Source organism: Nycticebus coucang, chromosome 4 (genome assembly GCF_027406575.1).
Source record: "Nycticebus coucang isolate mNycCou1 chromosome 4, mNycCou1.pri, whole genome shotgun sequence".
NCBI lineage: Eukaryota > Metazoa > Chordata > Mammalia > Primates > Lorisidae > Nycticebus > Nycticebus coucang.
The window spans coordinates 147,556,029-147,578,650 of NC_069783.1; the positions used below are offsets into that span (position 1 = coordinate 147,556,029).

General features: G+C 42.5%; 1 protein-coding gene across 1 annotated transcript in view; it reads right to left on the minus strand.

Annotated features, from left to right (window-relative positions):
• LOC128584490 (N-alpha-acetyltransferase 25, NatB auxiliary subunit-like) overlaps positions 1-22,622 on the minus strand; it is a 77,355-nt gene that overhangs the window by 3,752 nt on the left and 50,981 nt on the right. Inside the window, exons 4-11 of the mRNA XM_053589414.1 lie at positions 17,924-18,042; positions 12,688-12,762; positions 11,217-11,324; positions 10,340-10,418; positions 9,510-9,621; positions 8,791-8,880; positions 6,765-6,934; positions 4,223-4,335 (exon numbers count right to left, since the gene is read on the minus strand). Coding sequence (XP_053445389.1) covers positions 4,223-4,335; positions 6,765-6,934; positions 8,791-8,880; positions 9,510-9,621; positions 10,340-10,418; positions 11,217-11,324; positions 12,688-12,762; positions 17,924-18,042 — 866 coding nt within the window. The remainder of the gene's footprint in view (positions 1-4,222; positions 4,336-6,764; positions 6,935-8,790; positions 8,881-9,509; positions 9,622-10,339; positions 10,419-11,216; positions 11,325-12,687; positions 12,763-17,923; positions 18,043-22,622) is intronic.

Consider the following 22,622-nt stretch of genomic DNA (forward strand, 5'->3'; position numbering starts at 1 on the left):
TTTGTTAAATTCTGTCAAAGAAGTCAGTCCCCTCTCCAAGCTCACAGATCAAATAAATGCTTAAATAGGAGTAGAAGCCTGGGGTTTTATAGCCAGAAGAAACTGCCCAGAGATACCATAGGCACAGGGACTGTAGATGCAAGGACAACAGTCACAGCTGAAAATGAAAGTAGAATAAACATTCGCTTAAAAAATGATTAGTGTCACTCGGTGCCCGTAGCGCAGTGGTTATAGCGCCAGCCACATGCACCAAGGCTGGTGGGTTTGAGCTAGGCTCGGGCCAGCTGAATAACGGCAACGGCAACAAGAAAATGGCCGGGCGTTGTGGTGGGTGCCTTGTATTCCCAGCTACACGGGAGGCTGAGTCAAGAGAATCACTGAAGCTCAAGGGCTGGAGGTTGCTGTGAGCTGTGACACCACAGCTCTCTACTGAGGGCAACATGGTGAGACTCAGTCTCAAAAAAAAGATTAGGGTCCAGGCTGGGTGGTAGCTCACACCTATAATTCCAGCACTTTGGGAGGCTGAGGCAGGTGGATAACTTGAGCTGAGGGATTTGAAACTAGCCTGAGCAAGAGTGAGACTCCATCTTTACTAAAAATAAACAAATCTAGCCAGGTGTGGTGGCATGTACTTGTAGTCCTAGTTACTTGGGAGTCTGAGGCAAGAGGATCACTTGAGCCCAAGAGTTTGAGATTACTGTGAGCTATGATGCCATAGCACTCTACCTAGGGCAAAAGAGTGAGACTCAAAAAAAAAAAAACGTAGTGTCGGGTGGTGCCTGTGCCTCAGTGGGTAGGGTGCCGGCCCCATATACCCAGGGTGGCGGGTTCAAACCAGTCCCAGCCAAATTGCAACAAAAAAAATAGCTGGGTGCTGTGGCAGGCGCCTGTAGTCTCAGCTACTTGGAAGGCTTAGGCAAGAGAATCGCCTAAGCCCAGGAGGTGGAGGTTGCTGTGAGCTGTGTGACACCACAGCACTTTACCAATAGTGACGGAGTGAGACTGTCTCAAAAAAAAAAAAAAAAGTAGTGTCCCATCCTCCCTCCCATTTACTCCCAACCCCATCTCAGAATTCTATCAGCCAAACGTATAAACAGATGGTGGCAAACAAGCTCTATAAAAAATATTTCTAAGGTGGCTAAGGTGGGGGATAGAGAAAAAGGAATTTCATGTTTGTATATAAGGGGAAAACTGAGATGTTATAAACAATTAAATGACCACCTTCTACACCAGGACACCAATAGATAAAGAATATAACTGTAAAAATAAATTTGTATGTAAACCTATAATATAGCAATATGGAGGTAATAACAGAAGAAACATTGAAGAACTGAAAAGTGAGTTGCCTCTATGGAGATGGAACAACAAAGAACCAGCTATTATTTCTCAATATAAGCCTTGTGATGCTATTTAAGTTTTTCCAACTATTACAGTAGTTATAATTTCCTTTCCTTTCTTATTTTCTTTTTTTTGAGACAGAGTTTTGCTATGTCACCCTCGGTAGAGTGCCATGGCATCACAGCTCACAGCAACCTCAAACTCTTGGGCTTAAGCAATTCTCTTGCCTCAGCCTCCCAAGTAGCTGAGACTACAGGCACCCGCCACAATGCCCAGCTATTTTCTTGTTGCAGTTGTCATTATTGTTTAGCTGCCCAGCCAGCTCAAACCCGCCAGCCTTGTTGCATGTGGCTGGAGCCATAACCATTGTGTTACAGGCACCAAGCCTAATTTCCTTTTCTTTTTTTTTTTTTTTTTTTGGAGAGAAGCTTTATTTTCTCAAATACAGAATAAGTGTTAATGATCAGTTGTTTTAAAAAAATCACATATTGTGTACAACTCATCTCTATAATTTATTGCATACTTGTGCTTTTATTTTCCGAGTTACTAGGACATTTGAGTGCAATTAACAAAGGATACTGGAGCAAAGATGGTAGAGTAATAAACGTGTCAGACTGTAGGGGAGAATGCCTCTGATTGGCTAGTTCATAGAGGGAGAATGCCCCTGATTGGCTATTTCATAGACAGTTTTACCAAAACCAAAGTGATGTCTCAGTGATAACAAGCGACTTGCCCAACTAATTTCCTTTTCTTAAGAGACAAAGTATCACTCTGCCTGTCACCCAAACTGGATTAGAGCAGTGGTGCAATCATAGCTTACTGCAGCTTCCAACTCCTGGGCTCACATGATCAAACCATCTCAGTTTCCTGAGTTACTGGGACTATTTTTATGCAAACAAAAAATCCCACTCATATGAAATTTTGCATTTGTGATAATTTTTCCTTTTGTCTATAGCTATATGCGTTTTGGGAGATTTTTGAAGGGTTTCTTTGAGACAGGATCTCACTCTGTCACCCAGGCTGGAGAGCTGTGGTGGGAAGATCACACCTCCAACTTATAGGCTCAGGCTTCCTGGCTCAACCTTTCAAGTAATTCAGATTAAAGATGCCATACACCACACTCAGCTAGTTTTTTTTTTTTTTTTTTTTGAAGAGATGCATCCTCGGTATGTTGCCCAGGCTAATCTTGAACTGTTGACCTCAAGCAATCCTCCAGCATTAGTCTCCCAAAGTGCTGGCATTAAAGGCATGAGTCATGGCCCCCAACTTTATATTAATTATTAGGATAAGATATATACAGAGATTGCCAAAAAATGCTCATAAAAGCACCACAACCAGACTAGTATAAATTGTTAGAATCAGATGTATGCAGAGGGTGCACAAAAAAAGTATACACATTTTAAAAAAGAAAAACTGAAATAAAATTATAATATTTAAGTCATGTTTCACTTTTCAGTGTTTTCCTGCTTCTGATGAAATGCCTATATAATGCCTACTTCCTTCTTAAAAGCTGTTTTACATATATATCATTACGTCCACTACTAATGTCTTCTTTAGTGACTGCTAAAGAAATTTCAAACAGGAGTTGTTATCAAACAAGCTGTTCACTATTTTAGTCTGTACATTTTTACTGATTTGTGAAAAAGTTACTTTAAAAACAAAACTACTGGCTAGGGCACCAGCCACATACACCAGAACTGGCAGGTTCGAATCCAGCCGAGGCATGCCAAACAACAATGACAACCACAACCAAAAAACAGCCGGGTGTTGTGGCGGTTGCCTGTAGTCTCAGCTACCAAGGGTGACAAAGTGAGACTCTGTCTCTAAAAAAAAAAAAAAAAAAAAAAAACGAAAGAAAGAAATCATCTCTTTCCTTTTTTTTTTTTTTTTTGAGACAGAGTGTGACTATGTTGCCCTTGGTAGAGTGCTGTGGCATCACAGCTCACAGCAACCTCAAACTCTTGGGCTTAAGCAATTCTCTTGCCTCAGCCTCCCAAGAAACTGGGACTACAGGCACCCAGCACAACACCCAGCTATTTTTTGGTTGTAGTTGTTTGGCAGGCCTGGGCTGGGTTCAAACTCACCAGCTCTGGTGTATGTGGCTGGCACCCTAGCTGCTGAGCTATAGGTACCAAGCCAAGAAATCATCTCTTCAATGTGATAGCATGTAGAATACTTAGCTTGATAGGGCAATTAGAGTGGTATATTGTATTCACTACTCTTAGAAATTTTAGAAAAGAAACTCAAACACATAACGTCCATGTTTCTTTTTTCCCTCAGAGGTAAGAGCCTCACTCTGTTACCCTAGGCTAGAGTGCCATGGCAGCAATCTTAAACTCCTAGGCTCAAGCAATCCTCCTGCCTCAGCTTCCCAAGTAGCTACGACTATAGGCGCCCACCATAACACCCAGCAAATTTTTCCATTTTTAGTAGAGATGGGGCTCTTGATCTTGCTCAGGCTGATCTCAAACCCTTAACCTCAAGGGATCTTCATGCCTCAGCCTCACAGAGTGCTAGGATTATAGGTAGGAGCTACCGTGCCCAGCCATTAACCTCCAAGTTCCAATAAAAAAAAAGGCACTTAAGGGCGGTGCCTGTGGCTCAGTGAGTAGGGCGCCAGCCCCATATGCCGAAGGTGGCAGGTTCAAACCCAGCCCCGGCCAAACTGCAACAAAAAAATAGCCGGACGTTGTGGTGCGCGCCTGTAGTCCCAGCTGCTCGGGAGGCTGAGGCAAGAGAATCGCTTAAGCCCAAGAGTTAGAGGTTGCTGTGAGCTGTGTGATGCCATGGCACTCTACCCGAGGGCGGTACAGTGAGACTCTGTCTCTACAAAAAAAAAAAAAAAAAAGGCACTTAACAGAATTCTGAACAGTGTAGTACTTACTTTTGTACACTGTGCAGTGGGCAAAAGGTCAACAAACATCTTAAGGTCTGTAAAACAACAAGGTTTATCCCCAAACTTTTTAAAATATTGGAACATTAATTCTTCTGGATCACCTAAGACAGAAAAATAAAATTATTATATCATTCATAGGCTGAAGCAATTTATAATTTAAGTGAGAGATCTAATTTGAAACACTTACTTCAATTAAGTTAACATTTTGAGCCAGGCACCGTGTCTCACACCTGCAATCTTAGCACTCTGGGAGGCTGAGGCAGGTGGACTGCCTGAACTCACAGGTTCCAGACCAGCCTGAGCAAATTTGAGACCCTGTCTCTAACAAAAGACAGGGTGTTGTGGTGGGCACCTAGAGTCCTAGCTACTTGGGAGGATGAGGCAACAGAATCACTTGAGCCCAGGAGTTTGAGGTTGCTGTGAGGTATGACACCACGGCATTCTATGAAGGGTGACAAAGTGAGACTATGTCTCAAAAAAAAAAAAAAATTAAACATTTTGCTTGAATCAGAATGAATGTTAGAATGAATGTTAGAAGATGGTATACTAGGTTGTGTGTGTGTATGAGACAAAACCTCACTTTGCCCTAGGCTAGAGTGCCATGGCAGCAATCTCAAAATCCTGAGTTCAAGTAATTCTCCTGCCTTAGCCTCCCAAGTAGCTGGGACAAAACACATGTACCATAAGGCCCAGCTATATTTTAGAGACAGGGTCTCGCTCTTGCTCAGGCTTGTCTCAAACTCTGGAGCTCAAGTAATCCTCCTGTCTTGGCCTCCCAGAGTGCTAAGATTATAGATGTGAGCCATCACTCGAGGTCTGGCCTGTCAGTTTTAAAATCCAGTTCAGTGGCTCACGTCTGTAATCAGAGAACAAGGAGAGGTCAAGAAGGGAGAATTGCTAGACACCATGAGTTCAAGACCAGACCAAAAACCCTAATCTCTTAAAAATAAAAAATTGAACCAGTCATATGTGAAGCATACCTCCTGGATACTCAGAAGACAGAAGGAGTTCTGAGACCTTCTTAAGACCAGGAATTGTTAACACAAATTTTAAATATAAAATGAAGCTAAAAATTGAGAGACTTACTGTCTTAAATTTTAAAAACTATAGGTATATAGGCGGCGCCCATAGCTTAGTCTGGCAGGTTCGGACCTGGTCCAGGCCAGCAAAAACGATAACAACTGCAACAAAAGAAATAGCCAGGTGTTGTGGTAGAAGCCTGTAGGCCCAGCTACTTTGGGAGGCTGCGGCAAGAAAATTGCTTAAGCCCAAGAGTATGAGGTTGCTGTGAGCTGTGATGCCACGCACTCTACCAAGGGCGATAACTTGAGACCTTGTCACAAAAACAAAACAAAACACTGTAGATATAATGAAAACTGTGCATTAATCTTAGTATGAGAAAGATCCACTGCTTTTTCCTTTGGGATGAGGTCATTTTTCCAGCCAAACGGGAACTAGCACAACTATGCCATCTTTTACTTATTATGCAATAGAACATAAAGAAATATTTTACAAAAATGTCTAAGGGCTTCACCAAATTTCTAGAAGGCTTCTCTGAATGTTTTAGTATCTGTATCATTCTTTTCTCCCCTCTTGTCATTATCCTTGTAAGTTTTCTCTCAAGTTACAAATTGTATATCACACAGGCTTTTGTCAATGCTTTTGTGATGCATAGAGCAGATTTTCAAGAAACCTTCCATCTATTATTAAACTTTAAAATTGCTGATTTTCAGCTCGGCGCCTGTAACTCAAGTGGCTAAGGTGCCAGCCACATACACCAGAGCTGGTGGGGTCGAATCCAGTCCAGGCCCGCCAAATAGCAATGAAAACTACAACCAAAAAATAGCCGGGCATTGTGGTGGACACCTGTAGTCCCAGCTACTTGGGAGGTTGAGGCAAGAGAATCACTTAACCCCAGGAGTTGGAGGTTGCTGTGAGCTGTGATGCCACAGCACTCTACCCAGGGTAACAACTTGAGGCTCTGTCTAAAAAATAAATAAATAAATACATAAAATAGTCAATTTTACTTTGATTTTTATTTTATTGTTGTGTCAGCAAGACAATGTCTGACAAACGCTCTGATAAAACTGAAATGCTACTATAAAGCCAAGTTGAATACTTGATGCCTAATTTTATAAGTGATCCGTTCATTAGAAATTTCTTCAGGTTGTGGCTAAATTTCTGTGGCTAAGTGAGTACAGCGCCGGCCCCATACTCCAAGAGTGGCGGCATCAAAACTGGCCCCGGCCAACTGCAACAAAAAACAGCCAGGCATTGTGGTGGGTGCCTGAGGTCCCAGCTACTCGGGAGGCTGAGGCAAGAGAATCGCCTAAGCCCAGGAGTTGGAGGTTGCTGTGAGCTGTGATGCCACAGCACTCTATGGAAGGAAACAAAGTCAGATTGTCTCTAAAAAAAAAAAAGAAATTTCTTCAGGTTATGAAGATGTTTGCTTCCCAAACATGACTTTGTCACTATAGTGAGGGCATCCCTGCATCTCCTCAGGGATCCCAAGTATCATAAAGTTTCTTACCCAGTTTATACTCATCATTACAACCTTGACTTCGTAAATGTCTAATCAGCTCCAGTTTAGCTAGATGTGGTCCTCGAAGATGTCGAGAACTTTTAGATTCTTTTGTTATCCGATCTTCTATAAACTTCACAGCTTCTTCTGTGGAATAATGTACTTCCCCTTCTAAAGAACTGGGCATAAAAACATAAAAAAAGGTATTTTTATTGCCTCTATTGTCCTTCGCAAAGCTTAAAGTCAAGACAAATTTAAGAAACAAATTAAAAAGAAAAACCACTTTGGGCCTCTGACACCGGCCCCATATACTGAGGGTGGCGGGTTCAAACCCTACCCCAGCCAAACTGCAACAAAAAATAGCCAGACATTGTGGTGGGCACTTGTAGTCTCAGCTACTTGGGAGGCTGAGGCAAGAGCATCACCTAAGCCCAGGAGTTGGAAATTGCTGTGAGCTGTGATGCCACAGCACTCTACCGAGGGTGACAAAGTGAGACTCTGTCTCTAAAAAAAAATTAAAAAAAGAAAAAAAAAAAAAAGAAAAACTACTTTGATGAATATTAAGCATTACAAATGGGAAAAAGAGAACTATGAGCATATTCTAATTGAATTTCTCCCAATTTTGGCATTTGACTAATGCAGCAATTAACCATCTATATGTCTTTAAAAAAAATGTATAATTTCATATATGAAAATATTGTCAATGGCCAGGCACGGTGCTCATGCCTGTAGTCCCAGCACTTTGGGAACGTGGGAGGCAGGAGGACAGTTAGGGGGCCAGGAGGTCAAGACCAGCATTGGCAAAAGAGCAAGATGCCAACCCTAAAAGAAAACAAAAATTTAGCTCAGTGTAGTGATGTGCACCTGTAGTCCTACCTACTCGGTAGGCTAAGGCAGGAGGATAGGTTTAGCACAGTTGTGGTTACAGTGATCTGTGATCATACCATTGTACTCAAGCCTGGACGACAGAGCGAGTCCCTGTCTCTTAAAAGAAATAACTGCCTAATAAAAATATAAGTAAATTTTATTTTATTGCTCGAAAGCTGAGAAAAATTATATAACATTCTCAAGTAAGCATGTTCATAACTGGTATCTTAAAGGGCCAGGTGCAGTGGCTCACGCCTGCAATCCTAGCACGCTAGGAGGCTGAGGTGGATGGATTGCCTGAGCTCACAGGTTCCAGACCAGCATGAGCCAGAGCAAGACCTCATCTCTAAAAATAGCCAGGCATCCTGGCAGGCACCTATAGTCCCAACTACTTGGGAGGTTGAGGCAAGAGAATCGCTTGAGCCTAAGAATTTGAGGTTGCTGTGAGCTATGACGCCATGGCACTCTATAAAGGGTGACATAGTGAGACTCTGTCTCAAAATAAAAAAAAGCTCCCTCCAAAAAAGGACAAAAGAAAAACAAAGGAAATCTACAAAAACCCAAGTATCAATAGAAGATGTTAAATTAATTATAGAACATCTCTAAAATGCAATACTTTTAAAACATAGTAAAATAAACTGAAAAAGGCCAGCTGCCACGTCTCATGTCCATAACCCCACTCCGGGATGCCAAGGTGGGTCAATTCTTGAGCTCAGAAGTTCAAGACCAGCCTGAGCAAGAGCAAGACCCTGTGTCTAAATTTAGCTGGGCATTGTTGCGGGCACCTGTAGTCCCACTACTTGGGAAGCTGAGGCAAGAGGACTGCCTGAGCCCAAGAGTCTGAGGTTGCTATGAGCTATGATGCCACAGTACTCTACTGAGAACAAAGTAAGACTATGTCTCAAAAAAAAAAGGGAACTCAATATGCCTACATTGAAATCTTTTGGGTATAACATATTAAAAAGGGCCATTATATAGCCAGGCGTTGTGGCAGGCGCCTGTAGTCCCAGCTACTTGGGAGGCTGAGGCAAGAGAATCACTTAAGCCCAGGAGTTGGAGGTTGCTGTGAGCTGTGTGAGGCCATGGCACTCTACCGAGGGCCACAAAAAACAAATAAATAAATAAAAATTAAAAGGGCCATTATAATTCAGAAATGATGACAACTTACTGTTCACCTTCAGCGGGAGGAGTCCAGGCTTCTTCAATCAGTCGAAAGACAGAATCGAAATAAGTCAGATAGAACTGCCAGTCATTTGAGCTAAAATCAGATTGAATGATGCACACAGGATTAAACCCAAGTTGTGACAAAATTGCCTTAGGAACCATGGTATTCAACTTATATTCTAAGTATATTTTGGGGTGTACTAGGAGTGGCCTACCTCTCCCTCTGGGATTCCTCTGCAGCCTTAATGAGGCATATTGCAGAAGCATTTTCAAAGTAAAAAACTTTTAAGAGATTATTCTTTAATAAAACGACTAGAAATTCTGTCGTTTAAATTCTGTTGTTTAAATTCTGTAATATTATTAACAGAAAATTCCCTAAATAATCATTTCCTCAATGTGGGGGTTATGGGGAGGGAATGCTGCAGGAAATAAGCCTCTCTCTTTTACACTAATACTGAATTTGATAAATTATTTCTAGCATTCCTTCTCAAGACTCTACTAATATTTAGCACCATGATAACTGAGAAAATAAAGTAATATTATACCTCTTTACTGAAAGGTGAAGGCTCATGGAAAACTTTAAAAAACATCCAGGATACAACTACTAATATAATACTTCATGCCTAGAAATCTCAAAATGCACAGAGACAAACAAAAGCTCAGTAGCAAGGCCTTAAAGCAGCCTCAATTCAGTCTTATGGTACAAAAGAAGAATTTACTCACTTTTTTAGTAAGAGGCGCCGAGATAGGGCATTGCACTCAGGCCACTTGCTCAACTTCTTGTACATAGCCATGCATTTATTTTCTCGACTCTGAATCTCACTTGTCAATTTCTCTACAATTAAAGGGTATAAAAGTTGGTAAACTGGCTACATTTTACTAAAAAACCAGAAGAAGGCACCTGTAGTCCCAGCTACTTCGGAGGCTGAGGCAAGAGGATTAATTGAGCCCGAGTTTGAGGTTGCTGTGAGCGATGATACCATAGTACTCTACCTGGGTGCAGTGGCTTACCCTTGTAATCCTACATTCTGGGAGGCCAAGGAAAGAGCACTGCCTGAGCTCAGAGGTTTGAGACCAGCCTGAGCAACAGCAAGACCCTGTCTATAAAAATAGCTGGGTGTTGTGGTGGGTGTCTGTTGTCCCAGCTACTTGGGAGGCTGAGACAAGGGAATAGCTTGAGCCCAAGAGTCTGAGGCTACTTTGAGCTGTGACTCCAGGGCACCCTACCGAGGGTGAAAAAAAAAAAGAGTAAGACTCTATTTTTAAAAAAGGTGGGGGGAAGAGGCTTTAGAGATCTGAAACATCTTTTATACACCTTAATTTTCTGAACTCATTATTTTTAATTAAAAATATTTTTAAAAATATAATTTATAGCACACAATGAAGTCCATAAGAACATAAAATGATCACAAGTGATTTCTTTTATGTCTTTATATCCTTGTGTTTCTGCATCAGAAATTTCCCTCTCCTCACCAGGAAATGGAGTAAAAGAAGAGGAAGTCTCCATAATAAACATTTTTCACGCTTAAATAGGAATATTTAATTAGAATTACCTCCTAATTTCCCTCTGATGACATCCAAGGCTTCCTGGTACTTTCCTAAACGTTCCAGGATCATATAATAAAGTTCAACCTTACAGAAAAAAACAATTAAAACATGCAACCGTTGAAACTTTGCAATAATAGATAGTCATTCACATGTTTTAAAAAAGTTATTTAAGGGCGGCGCCTGTGGCTCAGTGAGGAGGGCGCAGACCCCATAGACGGAAGGTGGCGGGTTCGAACCCGGACCCGACCAAAGTGCAACAAAAAATAGCCGGGCGTTGTGGTGGGCACCTGTAGTCCCAGCTACTCGGGAGGCTGAGGCAAGAGAATCACCTAAGCCCAGGAGTTGGAGGTTGCTGTATAGCAGTGTGATGCCACGGCACTCTACTCTACTGAGGGCAATAAAGTGAGACACTGTCTCTACCAAAAAAAAAAAAAAAAAAGTTATTTAATATAAAGAACATTACCTTCAAATGAGATAAACCAGACAATAAGAAATAATAGCATCTCCCCTGTTTATACAGGCAGCCCTTGGGTTATGAACAAGATTAGTGCCATAGGTTTGTTTTTAAGTTGAATTTGTATGTAAGCTGAAAACAAACGCATTTACCTATCGACTTATTTTAATAGCCCCCGTTTATAAGTGCAAATCATGTCACTTGGGTGTTTGTAATTTGGGGACTGCCTGTATACATCTCAGCCTAGCATAGTTGCTGGAAACAGCTCAGTGTTTACCATACCTAAGCTGGGGGCTTTCAAAGCTTCACATTTACACAAAGGACCCACCTATCAAGTGGCAATAAAATAACCATTCATAATATTGTAACATAATATTGTAGCACTATCAAAATCATGAAAACATAAAAGTAGGGCTTAAATTACTCACTTCAGCCTCAGCTTCTATCTTGTCCTCTTTCACCATTTTTTCAACCATTCTCTCAGCAAGCGGCAGAAACATTGTTTTTGAGAGGTTTTCATCCTGTGCTGATATAGACTACAGAGGGAAACATAAAGGTATCATTCTAATTTCTCCCCTATTTATTTATATTAACATACAGATCAGTACTGTGACTCTAATACATAATTACAAAGCCACTATGTCAAGTATCAGACCTAATATGAACTGTCAAGAGGGTACATTAGCAAGCAGGCTGCTTTATAAGAAATTTCCTTCCTAAAGTTCCATCATCCTATGCATTCTTAAAATACTAAGCTTCCACAATATGGTCTAATTTTTAAATAGGATGTTCACACATTTTTCTGGAAATATGTAAAGAGGGAATATAACTATATTGTTATTATGCTATATATATGAGCAGGTTATTTGAAAAGGAAAACTTTCAGATCTTTTTGAGATCTTCCTGTATTAGAAGGAGGAAATGCCAATCCCTTCCACTTACAGTTCACTAATAGCTATAATTATCCTAAATTGATAATTAAAATAAATATCAATAATGTTAATATTGCCAGATTCTACTCAGAACTCAACCCTTGTAAACAAACTTTCAATTGTATATATTATGCTTATTTCATAGAGAAAAAAACATTGATAACAGTAAGACATTCCCCCACCAGTGTATGAATACAGGCCTGTCTGATCCCCAAACACCTATTTTTAATCACCTAATCTTAACTCCTTCCTGTCTATCCTCTCCTATACGGAATCTTACTTTGGTCCTTACTACAGCTTTGGGAGATAAATATCTCCATTCTGCAAAGGAAGCAAACTCATGCTCAGAAATGACAAGTGATAAAAACAAAGCCACCCAGTTCAGTAACTTATTCACTAATCAACAATGTTGTCTTAAAGACAAATCTCACTTCAAAACATCAAATATTTCAAGGCTCTAGAACTCTCGGAGGCCGAAGCAGATGGATTGCCTGAGCTCACAGGTTCAAGACCAGCCTGTGCAAGAGTGAGACCCCGTCTCTAAAAAACAGCCAGGCAATGTGCTGGGCACCTATAGTCCCAGATACTCAGGCTGAGGCAAGAAAATCGCTTCAGCCCAAGAGTTTGTGGATGCTCTGAGCTATGATGCCACAGCACTCTACCGAGGATGATGAAGTGAGACTTTATCTCAAAAAAATATTTTCAAGGCTTATACTTAATCAAATAACCTAGCAATGGCTCTAAGATTCAAGGAAAATACAGTCCATGTTGCATACAAAGAAACTGATATGCCAATTCATAAAGAATATCCCCAAACCTCAACTTAACAAGTCAACTGACAATATGTAAATTCCCTTTGACACATGCTGCAATATACTACCCAAAATGTTCAGAAGATACATTAAGAACAATGACTATATACAAAAATAAAAACAAACATTAATACCATTCTGAATGCCATACTCACTTGCATAATTAAGCTCATCACAGACCAAAAGTAGTAAGGGTTTTTAGGGACAATCTTATATAGAGCCATGCCAGCCTGAAAGATAGAGAGCCATTAATTCTTAATTTATAGAACACTATACAGAGGGTAATTAATTATCTCGGTATACCGGCAGGAAGTCTCCTAGGACAACAGCAGCACATTTACACATCCCAGTTAGTGTAAGTGCTTAGGAACTTGAAGGCTACAGCAAGAGGTGGATTTTCAAATATCAGTGATGTTTTATCTTTGAATCAGATTTTTCTAAAATTAAAGTCCAATATTTCTAGAAGACACTGCAATCCAAACATAGTAGACAGTTAAGCAAATACAAAATACAATAAATGAACTTTACTGGACACATTAACCAGTTATACTAAAAAAAAGAAAACCAAAGAGTATATATAAATTTTAAAAATTAGAAAAGTTTATGACGTAAGTCATCGGTCAGCCTTAGGCAACAGAGAGAGACCCCATTTATAAAAAAAGAAAAAATACTGGCCAGGTTGGGTTGTGTACACCCACAGTCCTAGCTACTCAGGAGGTTGAGGCAGGAAGAGCACATGAGCCCAGGAGTTGGAGGCTAAAGTAAGTTATGATCGCACCACTGCACTCTACTCTGAGAAACAGAGCAAGACCCTGTTACTTTTTTTTTTTTTTTTTTTTGTAGAGACAGAGTCTCACTTTACCGCACTCGGTAGAGTGCCATGACGTCACGGGACTCACAGAAACTTCCGGCTCTTGTGCTTAGGCGATTCTCTTGCCTCAGCCTCCCAAGTAGCTGGGACTACAGGCACCCGCCACAATGCCCGGCTATTTTTTGGTTGTTGCAGTTTGGCCGGGGCTGGGTTTGAACCTGCCACCCTTGGTATATGGGGCCGGCGCCCTATTCACTGAGCCACAGGCACCGCCCGACCCTGTTTCTTTAAATAAAATTAAAATTAAAAATAAAAATAAGGCTGGGAGCGGGGGCTCATGCCAGTATCCCTAGCACTCTGACAGACCAAGGCAGGGGGATCTATTAAGCCCAGGAGTTTGAGACCAGCCTGAGCAAGAGACCTCCTGTCCACTAAAAATAGAAAAACTAGGCAGACATTGTGGCAGGTGCCTGTAGTCCCAGCTATGCGGAAGGCTGAGGCAAGAAGAACTCTCCAGCCCAAAAGTTTGACATTGATATAAGCTATGATGTCACAGTACTCCACCCAGGGTGACAGAGTGAGACTCTGTAATTAAGTAAATAAATAAGTAATAAATTTAAAAAATGGAGTAAAGGGCTCAGCGCCTGTGGCTCAAGCGGCTAAGGCACCAGCCACATACACCTGAGCTGGCAGGTTCGAATCCAACCTGGGCCTGCCAAACAACAATGACAGCTGCAACCAAAAAAACAGCCAGGCATCATGGTGGGCGCCTGTAATCCCAGCTACTTGGGAGGCAGAGGCAGGAGAATTACTTCAGCCCAGGAATTGGAGGTTGCTGTGATCTGTGATGCCACAGCACTCTACCCAGGGTAACAGCTTGAGGCTCTGTCTCAAAAAAAAAATGGAGTAAAGTATACCAGTGATTCACAATATTATTAGAACCAGGAATGTTTTATTGAACACAATTGTTCCATAGGCAGGGGTGGGAAGATGGTTTCAGGATGATTCAAGTGTACCACATCTCCATGTCAGATCATTCATAAGGCATCAGCTTCTCATAAGCAGCACAAAATCAAGATCCCTCACATGCACGGTTTACAGTTTGCGCTCCTATGGCAATCTAATGCCCCTGCTGATCCTACAGGAGGCAGAGCTCAGGTGGTGATGCAAGCATGGAGAGATTGTAAAAACAGATGAAGCTTGCCCACTGCTTACCTCCTGGTGTGTAGCCTGGTTCCCAATAGGCCATGGTCTACTACTGGTCCCTGGCCTAGGGGTTGGGGACCACAGAAGTAGACCTATTCAAGCAAAACTTATAATTTAGAGTGCCAGATGGGCATAGTGGCTCACTCCTGTAATCTCAGCACTTGGGAGGCTGAGGTGGGTAGATTGCCTGAGCTCACGAGTTTGGGACCAACCTGAGCAAGAGCAAGACCCCGTCTCTGAAAAATAGCCAAGCGTTGTAATTTGTGCCTGCAGTCCCAGCTACGTGGGAGGCTGAGGCAAGAGAATCACTTGAATCCAAGAGTTTGAGGTTGCTGTGAGCTAAGACCTACAGCACTCTACCAAAGGTGACCAAGTGAGACTCTATCTAAACAACAACAAAAAAAAGCTAGGGGCAGTGTCACTGGCTCAGAGAGTAAGGCGCCGGCCTCATATATTGCGGGTGGCAGGTTCGAACCTGGCCCCAATGAAACTGCAACAAAAAAACTAGCTGGGCACTGTGAAGGGCGCCTATAATCCCAGCGACTCAGGAGGCTGAGGCAAGAGAATCGCCTAAGCCCAAGAGCTGGAGGTTGCTGTGAGCTGTGATGTCATATCACTCTACCAAGGGTGACAAAGTGAGACTCTGTCTTTACAAAAAAAAAAAAAATCTAGAGTGTCAGTGGCACAATCATAGCTCACTCACTGCTATCTCAAACACCTCAGCTCAAGCAATCTTCCTGCCTCAGACTCCCAAGTAGCTGGCATTATGAGCACCTGCCAAACTCAGAGACCAGCCTGAGCAAAATAGAGACCCTATCTCTACTAAAAAATAGAAAATCTAAGATGAGAAGATTGTTTGAGCCCAAGTTGGAGGCTGCTGTGAGCTATGACACCACTGCAATCTACCCAGGTCGACAGCTTTAGACTCTGTCTCAAAAAAAAAAAAAAAAAGGACATCTTGCTAAAACAAAAGAATAACAGGAATAGTAGCAGTGGAGAAGGTTCAAAGGTAGATGGAGGTACCTTTGTTGCAAGCTATTAAAAAAAGGGAGTAGGTTGGGCGGCGCCTGTGGCTCAGTGAGTAGGGTGCCGGCCCCATATGCTGAGGGTGGCGGGTTCAAACCCGGCCCCGGCCAAACTGCAACAAAGAAATAGCCGGGCGTCGTGGCGGGCGCCTGTAGTCCCAGCTGCTCGGGAGGCTGAGGCAAGAGAATCGCGTAAGCCCAAGAGTTAGAGGTTGCTGTGAGCCGTGTGACGCCACGGCACTCTACCCGAGGGCGATACAGTGAGACTCTGACTCTACAAAAAAAAAAAAAAAAAAAGGGAGTAGGGAAGATACATACAAATCTATACTCTTCTAGGGAGAGTATGTTAGCAACACTGTGAAGAGATAGAATAGGAAGGAAGAAAAGACTAGGTGATGAGGCAATAAATCAGGAAGAGGTAGAACAAACACACAAGGGTCATGAAAGACACAGGGGAAATACAATCAAGGCAATTTGAAGAAAAAATGGACACATGGAATAACACAGGTAGAAGGACAAAGAGCTTGAGGCTCCTGCTTCTAATATTGGGTATGTATACTCTGCAGGTATGTAATAAAAATATTACAAAATCAATTTTACTTGACAACTGGGGAAAAGAGAACATTTTTATAATGACATACATAGATAATATATGTAATATTAGAAATCAATGGCTGAGCACAGTAGCTCATGCCTATAATCTTAGCACCCTGAGAGGCCGAGTCAGGTAAATCAGCTAAGCTCAGGAGTTCCAGACCAGCCTGAGCAAAAGCAAGACCTGGCCTCTACTAAAAATAGAAAAATTAGCTGGGTGTGGTGGTGGACACCTGTAGTCCCAACTACTTGGGAGGCTGAGTCAAGAGGATCACTTGAGACCAAGAGTTTGTGTTTATTGTGAGCTATGATGCCATGGCACATTACCCAGGGTGACACAGTAAGACTGTCCAAAAAAAAAGTAAGGGCAGTGCCTGTGACTCAATGGAGTAGGGCACTGGTCCCGTGTGCCGGAGGTAGGAGGTTCAAACCCAGCCCTGGCAAAAAAAAAAGAAAAGAAAGAAAGAAATCAACATAAATGTTAATATGAAATACATATGGGCGGCACCTGTGGCTCAGTCGGTAAGGCGCCGACCCCACATACCGAGGGTGGCGGGTTCAAACCCGGCCCTGGCTGAACTGCAACCAAAAAATAGCCGGGTGTTGTGGCAGGTGCCTGTAGTCCCAGCTACTCGGGAGGCTGAGGCAAGAGAATCGCTGAAGCCCAGGAGTTGGAGGTTGCTGTGAGCTGTGTGATGCCATGACACTCTACCGAGGGCTATAAAGTAAGACTCTGTCTCTATTAAAAAAAAAAAAAAAAGAAATACAATATAAAAATTTCATGTCCACAGTCTATTGCAGACTTAGATAATCTAATGAAATAGAAAATTGTGAATGACAAGCAAGTTTGTGAAACATGGTTCTAAGTTGGTGACTCAGAGAACAGGAATGTCACTTACAGAAAAGGAAGATCTAATCACCATATATATGAATGCCTACCTATTCTTCATTTACAATGGTTTTAAATATACTTATAAGAAATATTACTTGGGGCAGTGGCTCATGTCTCTGATCTTAGCACTCTGGGAGGCCAAGGTAGGAGCATCCCTTGAGCTCCAGAGTTCAAGACCAGCCTAAGCAAGATAGATACCCGGGCGGCGCCTGTGGCTCAAGGAGTAGGGCGCCAGTCCGATATGCCGGCGGTGGAGGGTTCAAATCCAGCCCCGGCCAAAAACCACACAAAAAAAGATAGATATCCTACCTCTACCAAAAATAGAAAAATAAGGCATGGTGGCGTATGGGAAGCAGACACAGAAAGAAGCATTGCTTGAGTCCAGGAGTTAGAGGTAGCTGTGATTCAGGCGGAGGCCATGACGCACTAGCCCTGGCAAGAGAGTGAGATCCTGCAACCCCTGAAAAACTCCAAAACAAAAAAAGTTACATTTTACAAATTAGATTGAAGCCTGTGTTATGCAAGAAAAAATTTATTTTTTCTATAGTCTGTCCAGTTTTTGTTGTGAGATTTCTCCCCATTTTCTGAAAATTTAACAGCTATCTGATATAGTGGGACAATCTTAAGCACACTTGCCAGAATGAAAACACTTCACCAAGACATAAAAGACAAACTTTTCCCCAAAATAAACACTTAAAGAGCTTGAATAATAATTTATCTTTAAACCCATAGGGAAAATAAGTGACTTATCTCCATATACAATTAAATAAATTCAATTCCACATATACTCCAGTCTAATTAAATCACGTTAAAAGACTCCAATAGCAAATCCCATAGCCCAGTGGGTTTGGGGATCATATTACCTGTTGCATTTTCTTGTATTCACCCACTCTGGCATAGGCCATGAAAAGGTGAGAGTGATACTCCTCACCATTGGGAACTTTCTTCACAGCTGCCTCATAAAGTTTTGTAACTAACTCCGCTAAGATAAAGAGAAATAAGATTTACATTATATTTCAATAATTAAAGACAATCCTAAAAGCATTTAATTTTATTCCTATTTAATTCCAATAATTAAAGACAATCCTAAAAGCATTTAATTTAAGGAAGAAATATTTGCATTGCGTCATCTGATCATTACTTCTGGTTAGGTTTTGTTTGAAGGAAGCATGAAATAATTCAGGCCTCATCATATTTACAACACACAAGACCCTATAGGATCTGGCCTCTTTTCTCCAATACTTTATCTAGTCACATCAAACTATTTGTAGTTTCAACACATGCCCAGTGTCGTATCATACCTACCACCATGCCTTTACATTATTCCCTTTGTTCTTTTTTCTAGTCAATGAACATCATCCAATATCAATTTCAAATATAACTCTCACTGCAAGACTTTCTCTGAATCCCATCTCTGCTCCTCCAATTTGATCACTATATCTCTCTGGCATCTTGGAATCATATAAGTAACTGTTACATAATTTATTAATACCCAATACAGTATACTTATCCATTAATATTTCCCCTTAGGTACTAGGAGTAACATAAGGGCAGAAAAAATATTTTCATCTATGACTCTAACAGAATACCTGCCATAAAGAAACATTCAATGGGCTGGGTGCAGTGGCTCCTGTCTCTAATCCTAGCATTCTGGGAGGCCAGAGTGGAGGCAGGTGGAGTTGGGAGACCATCCAGAGCCAGACCAAGACCTCATTTCTAAAATAATAGCTGGGCCTTGTGGCAGACGCCTATAGTCCTGGTTACTTGGGAGGCTGCCACAACAGAATCACTTAACCCTAGGAGTTTGAGGTTGCTGTGAGCTGTGACGTCACAGCACTCTACCGAGGGCAACAAGACTGTGAGAGACTGTGTCTCAAAAAAAAAAAAAAGAAAAGGAAAGAAACAAACATTCAACGAGTATTTGTGAAATAGACAAATTTTTATGGCAGGGTGAGATGGTTCATGCCTGTAATCTTAGCATCCTAGCACTCTAGAGGCCAAGGCAGATGAATTGCCTGAGCTCAAGAGTTTAGAGACCAGGGCGGCGCCTGTGGCTCAGTCGGTAAGGCGCCGACCCCATATGCCGAGGGTGGCGGGTTCAAACCCGGCCCTGGCCAAACTGCAACCAAAAAATAGCCGGGCGTTGTGGCGGGCGCCTGTAGTCCCAGCTACTCGGGAGGCTGAGGCAGGAGGATCACTTAAGCCCAGGAGTTGGAGGTTGCTGTGAGCTGTTTGATGCCAAGGCACTCTACCGAGGGCCATAAAGCAAGACTCTGTCTCTACAAAAAAAAAAAAAAAAAAAGAGTTTAGAGACCAGCCTGAACAAGAGTGAGACCCAATCTCCACTAAAAATAGAAAGAGAAAAAAAATTAACCAGGAGTTGTGGTAGGCAGCTGGCTACTTGAAGGCTGAGGCAAGAGGATCCCTTGAACCCAAGAGTTTGAAGTTGCTGTGAGCTATGATGGCACCGCACTCTAGCCTGGGCAACAGAGTAAGACTTTATGTCAAAAAAAAATTAACACTAGGGAAAAATCTCTAAACCAACATAATCTCTAAATAATCAAAATATCCTAACTCTTTATAAGAATTAAAAACAAAATTGAACTATAAAATAACATTTTCCGCCCACCAGGTTAGCAAAAATTTTAAAGGTTAAGAATAGCAAGTGTTGGCCTGGCGCCTGTGGCTCAGGGATTAGGGCGCTGGCCACATACACTGGGGCTGGTGGCTTCAAACCTGGCCAGGGCCTACTAAAGAACTACAACAAAAAAAAAAGCCGGATGTTGTGGCCAGTGCCTCTAAGTCTCAGCTACTTGGGAGGCTGAGGCAAGAGAATCACTTAAGCCCAAGAGTCTGAGGTTGCTGTGTGCTGTGACTCCATGGCACTCTATCAAGGGTGACATAGTGAGACTCTGTGTCAAAGAAAAAAAAAAAAAAAGACCGAGGTGTTGTGGCGGGCACCTGCAGTACCAGCTACTTGGGAGTCTGAGGCAAGAGAATCGCCTAGGCCCAGGAGTTGGAGGTTGCTGTGGGCTGTGATGCCACGGTACTCTACCGAGGGCAATAAAGTGAGACTGTCTCTACAGAAAAAAAAAGAATACCACGGGCGGCGCCTGTGGCTCAGTGAGTAGGGTGCCGGCCCCATATGCCGAGGGTGGCGGGTTCAAACCCAGCCCCGGCCAAACTGCAACAAAAAAATAGCCGGGTGCTGTGGCGGCCACCTGTAGTCCCAGCTACTCGGGAGGCTGAGGCAAGAGAATCGCTTAAGCCCAGGAGCTGGAGGTTGCTGTGAGCTGTGTGATGCCACGGCACTCTACCAAGGGCAATAAAGTGAGACTCTGTCTCTACAAAAAAAAAAAAAGAATACCACGTGTTACTTTGGGAGGCTGAGACAGTTAGACTGCCTGACCTCAGGAGTTCGAGACCAGCCTGAGCAAGAGCAAGACCCCATTCTCTAAAAAACAGCTGGATGTTGTGGTGGGTGCCTGTAGTCCCAGCTACTTGGGAGGCTAAGGCAAGAGGATCACTTGAGCCCTAAAGTTTGAGGTTGCTATGAGGTACAACGCCATGGCACTCTATTGAGGTGGACAAAATAAAACTGTCTAAAAAAATAAATAAATAAAAAATAAAAAATACCAAACATTGACATGGACGTGGAGCAATCAAAAATCATAAAATGGCTCGATGCCTACAGCGGTTACAGTGTCAAACGGTGGCGTGTTTGAACCTGGCCCAGGCCAACTAGACAACTGCAACAACAAAACCACCAAAAATATCCAGGTGTTGTGGCGGGCACTGTAGTCCCAGCTACTTGGGAGGCTGAGGCAAGAGAATCACTTAAGCCCAGGAGTTTGAGGTTGCTGTGAGCTATGACGCCACAGCTCTATTGAGGGTGACCTAGTGAGACTCTGTCTCAAAAAAAAAAAAAAAAAAAAGTCATGAACTTCTGGGATACTGAGAAAACAAAATGACATTATCTTTCCTTTTTTTTTTTTTTTTTCAGTAGAGTGGCGTTGTGTCATAGCGCACAGCAACCTCAAACTCTTGGGCTCAAGCAATTCTCTTGCCTCAGCCTCCCAAGTAGCTGGGAATACAGGCACCCACCACAACACCCGGCTATTTTTCTGTTGCAAATGTCCTTGTTGCTTTTAGCTGTCCCAGGCTGGAATCGAACCCGTCAGCCTTGGTGTAGGTGGCCGTCGCCCTACCCACTGAGCTATGGGCATTGCCTATCTTTCCTTATTTTCAAGCTAAACATACACCCTTATGATCCAACAACTACACTCTTAAGATTGTAATGTAGTCACTCAAAAAAGAAAAACTTTTATAACAATAAAGTGAATAGGGCAGCGCCTGTGGCTCAGTGAGTAGGGCACCGGTCCCATATACCAAGGGTAGTGCGTTCAAACCCAGCCCTGGCTAAACTGCAACAAAAAAATAGCCAGGTGTTGTGGCAGGCGCCTGTAGTCCCAGCTACTTGGGAGGCTGAGGCATGAGAATCATCTAAACCCAGGAGCTACAGGTTGCTGTGAGCTGTAATGCCATGGCACTCTAGTGAGGGTGATAAAATGAGACTCTGTCTCTAAAAAAAAAAAAAAAAAAAAAAAAAACAATAAAAGTGAACTACAACAACTTGAATATCAGATAAAAAATAAAAGTTAGTGTTTATATAGTACAAATTCACTTACATGAAGTTCAAAACCAAGCAAAGCTAATCATGCATTACTTACAGAAAAAACTTATTATTTCTTTATTTTTAAGGCAGAGTCTCACTCTGTCACCCTGGGTAGAGTGCCCTAGTATCACAGCTCACAACAACCTCAAACTCTTGGGCTTAAACAATCTTCTTGCCTCAGTTTCCCAAGTAGCTGGGACTATAGGTACCTGGCTAGTTTTCCTATTTGTTTGTTTGTTTTTTTAGGAGAGATAGATTCTTGCTCTGGCTAGTCTCGAGCTCCTGAGGTCAGGCAATCCACCTGCTTTGGCCTCCCAGAGTGCTAGGATTACAGGCCTAAACCACTGCACCTGGCTAAAACTTGATGAATATTTGAAGAAAAGCAAGGTGGCCCAGTGTGGTGACTCACACCTATAATCCTAGCACTCTGGGAGGCTGAGATAGGTGGATTGGCTAACTTCAGGAGTTCAAGACCAGCCTGAGCAAGAGCCATACCCTCTCTCCGCTAAAAATAAAACTAGCTGGGTGTACTGGCAGGCTCCTGTAATCCCACCTACAAAGAAGGCTGGGGCAAGAGGATCACCTGAGTTCAAACAAGTCTTTGAGGTTGCTTGAACCATGATGCCACAGAACTCTACCCAGGGGGACAGAGTGCAAATGTCTCAAAAAGACAGGGTTAGGGCGGCACCTGTAGCTCAGTGAGCAGAGCACCAGCCCCATATACCGAGGGTGGCGGGTTCAAACCCAGCCCCGGCCAAACTGCAACAACAACAAAAAAAAAATAGCCGGGCATTGTGGTGGGCGCCTGTAGTCCCAGCTACTCGGGAGGCTGAGGCAGGAGAATCGCCTAAGCCCAAGAGTTGGAGGTTGCTGTGAGCTGTGTGACG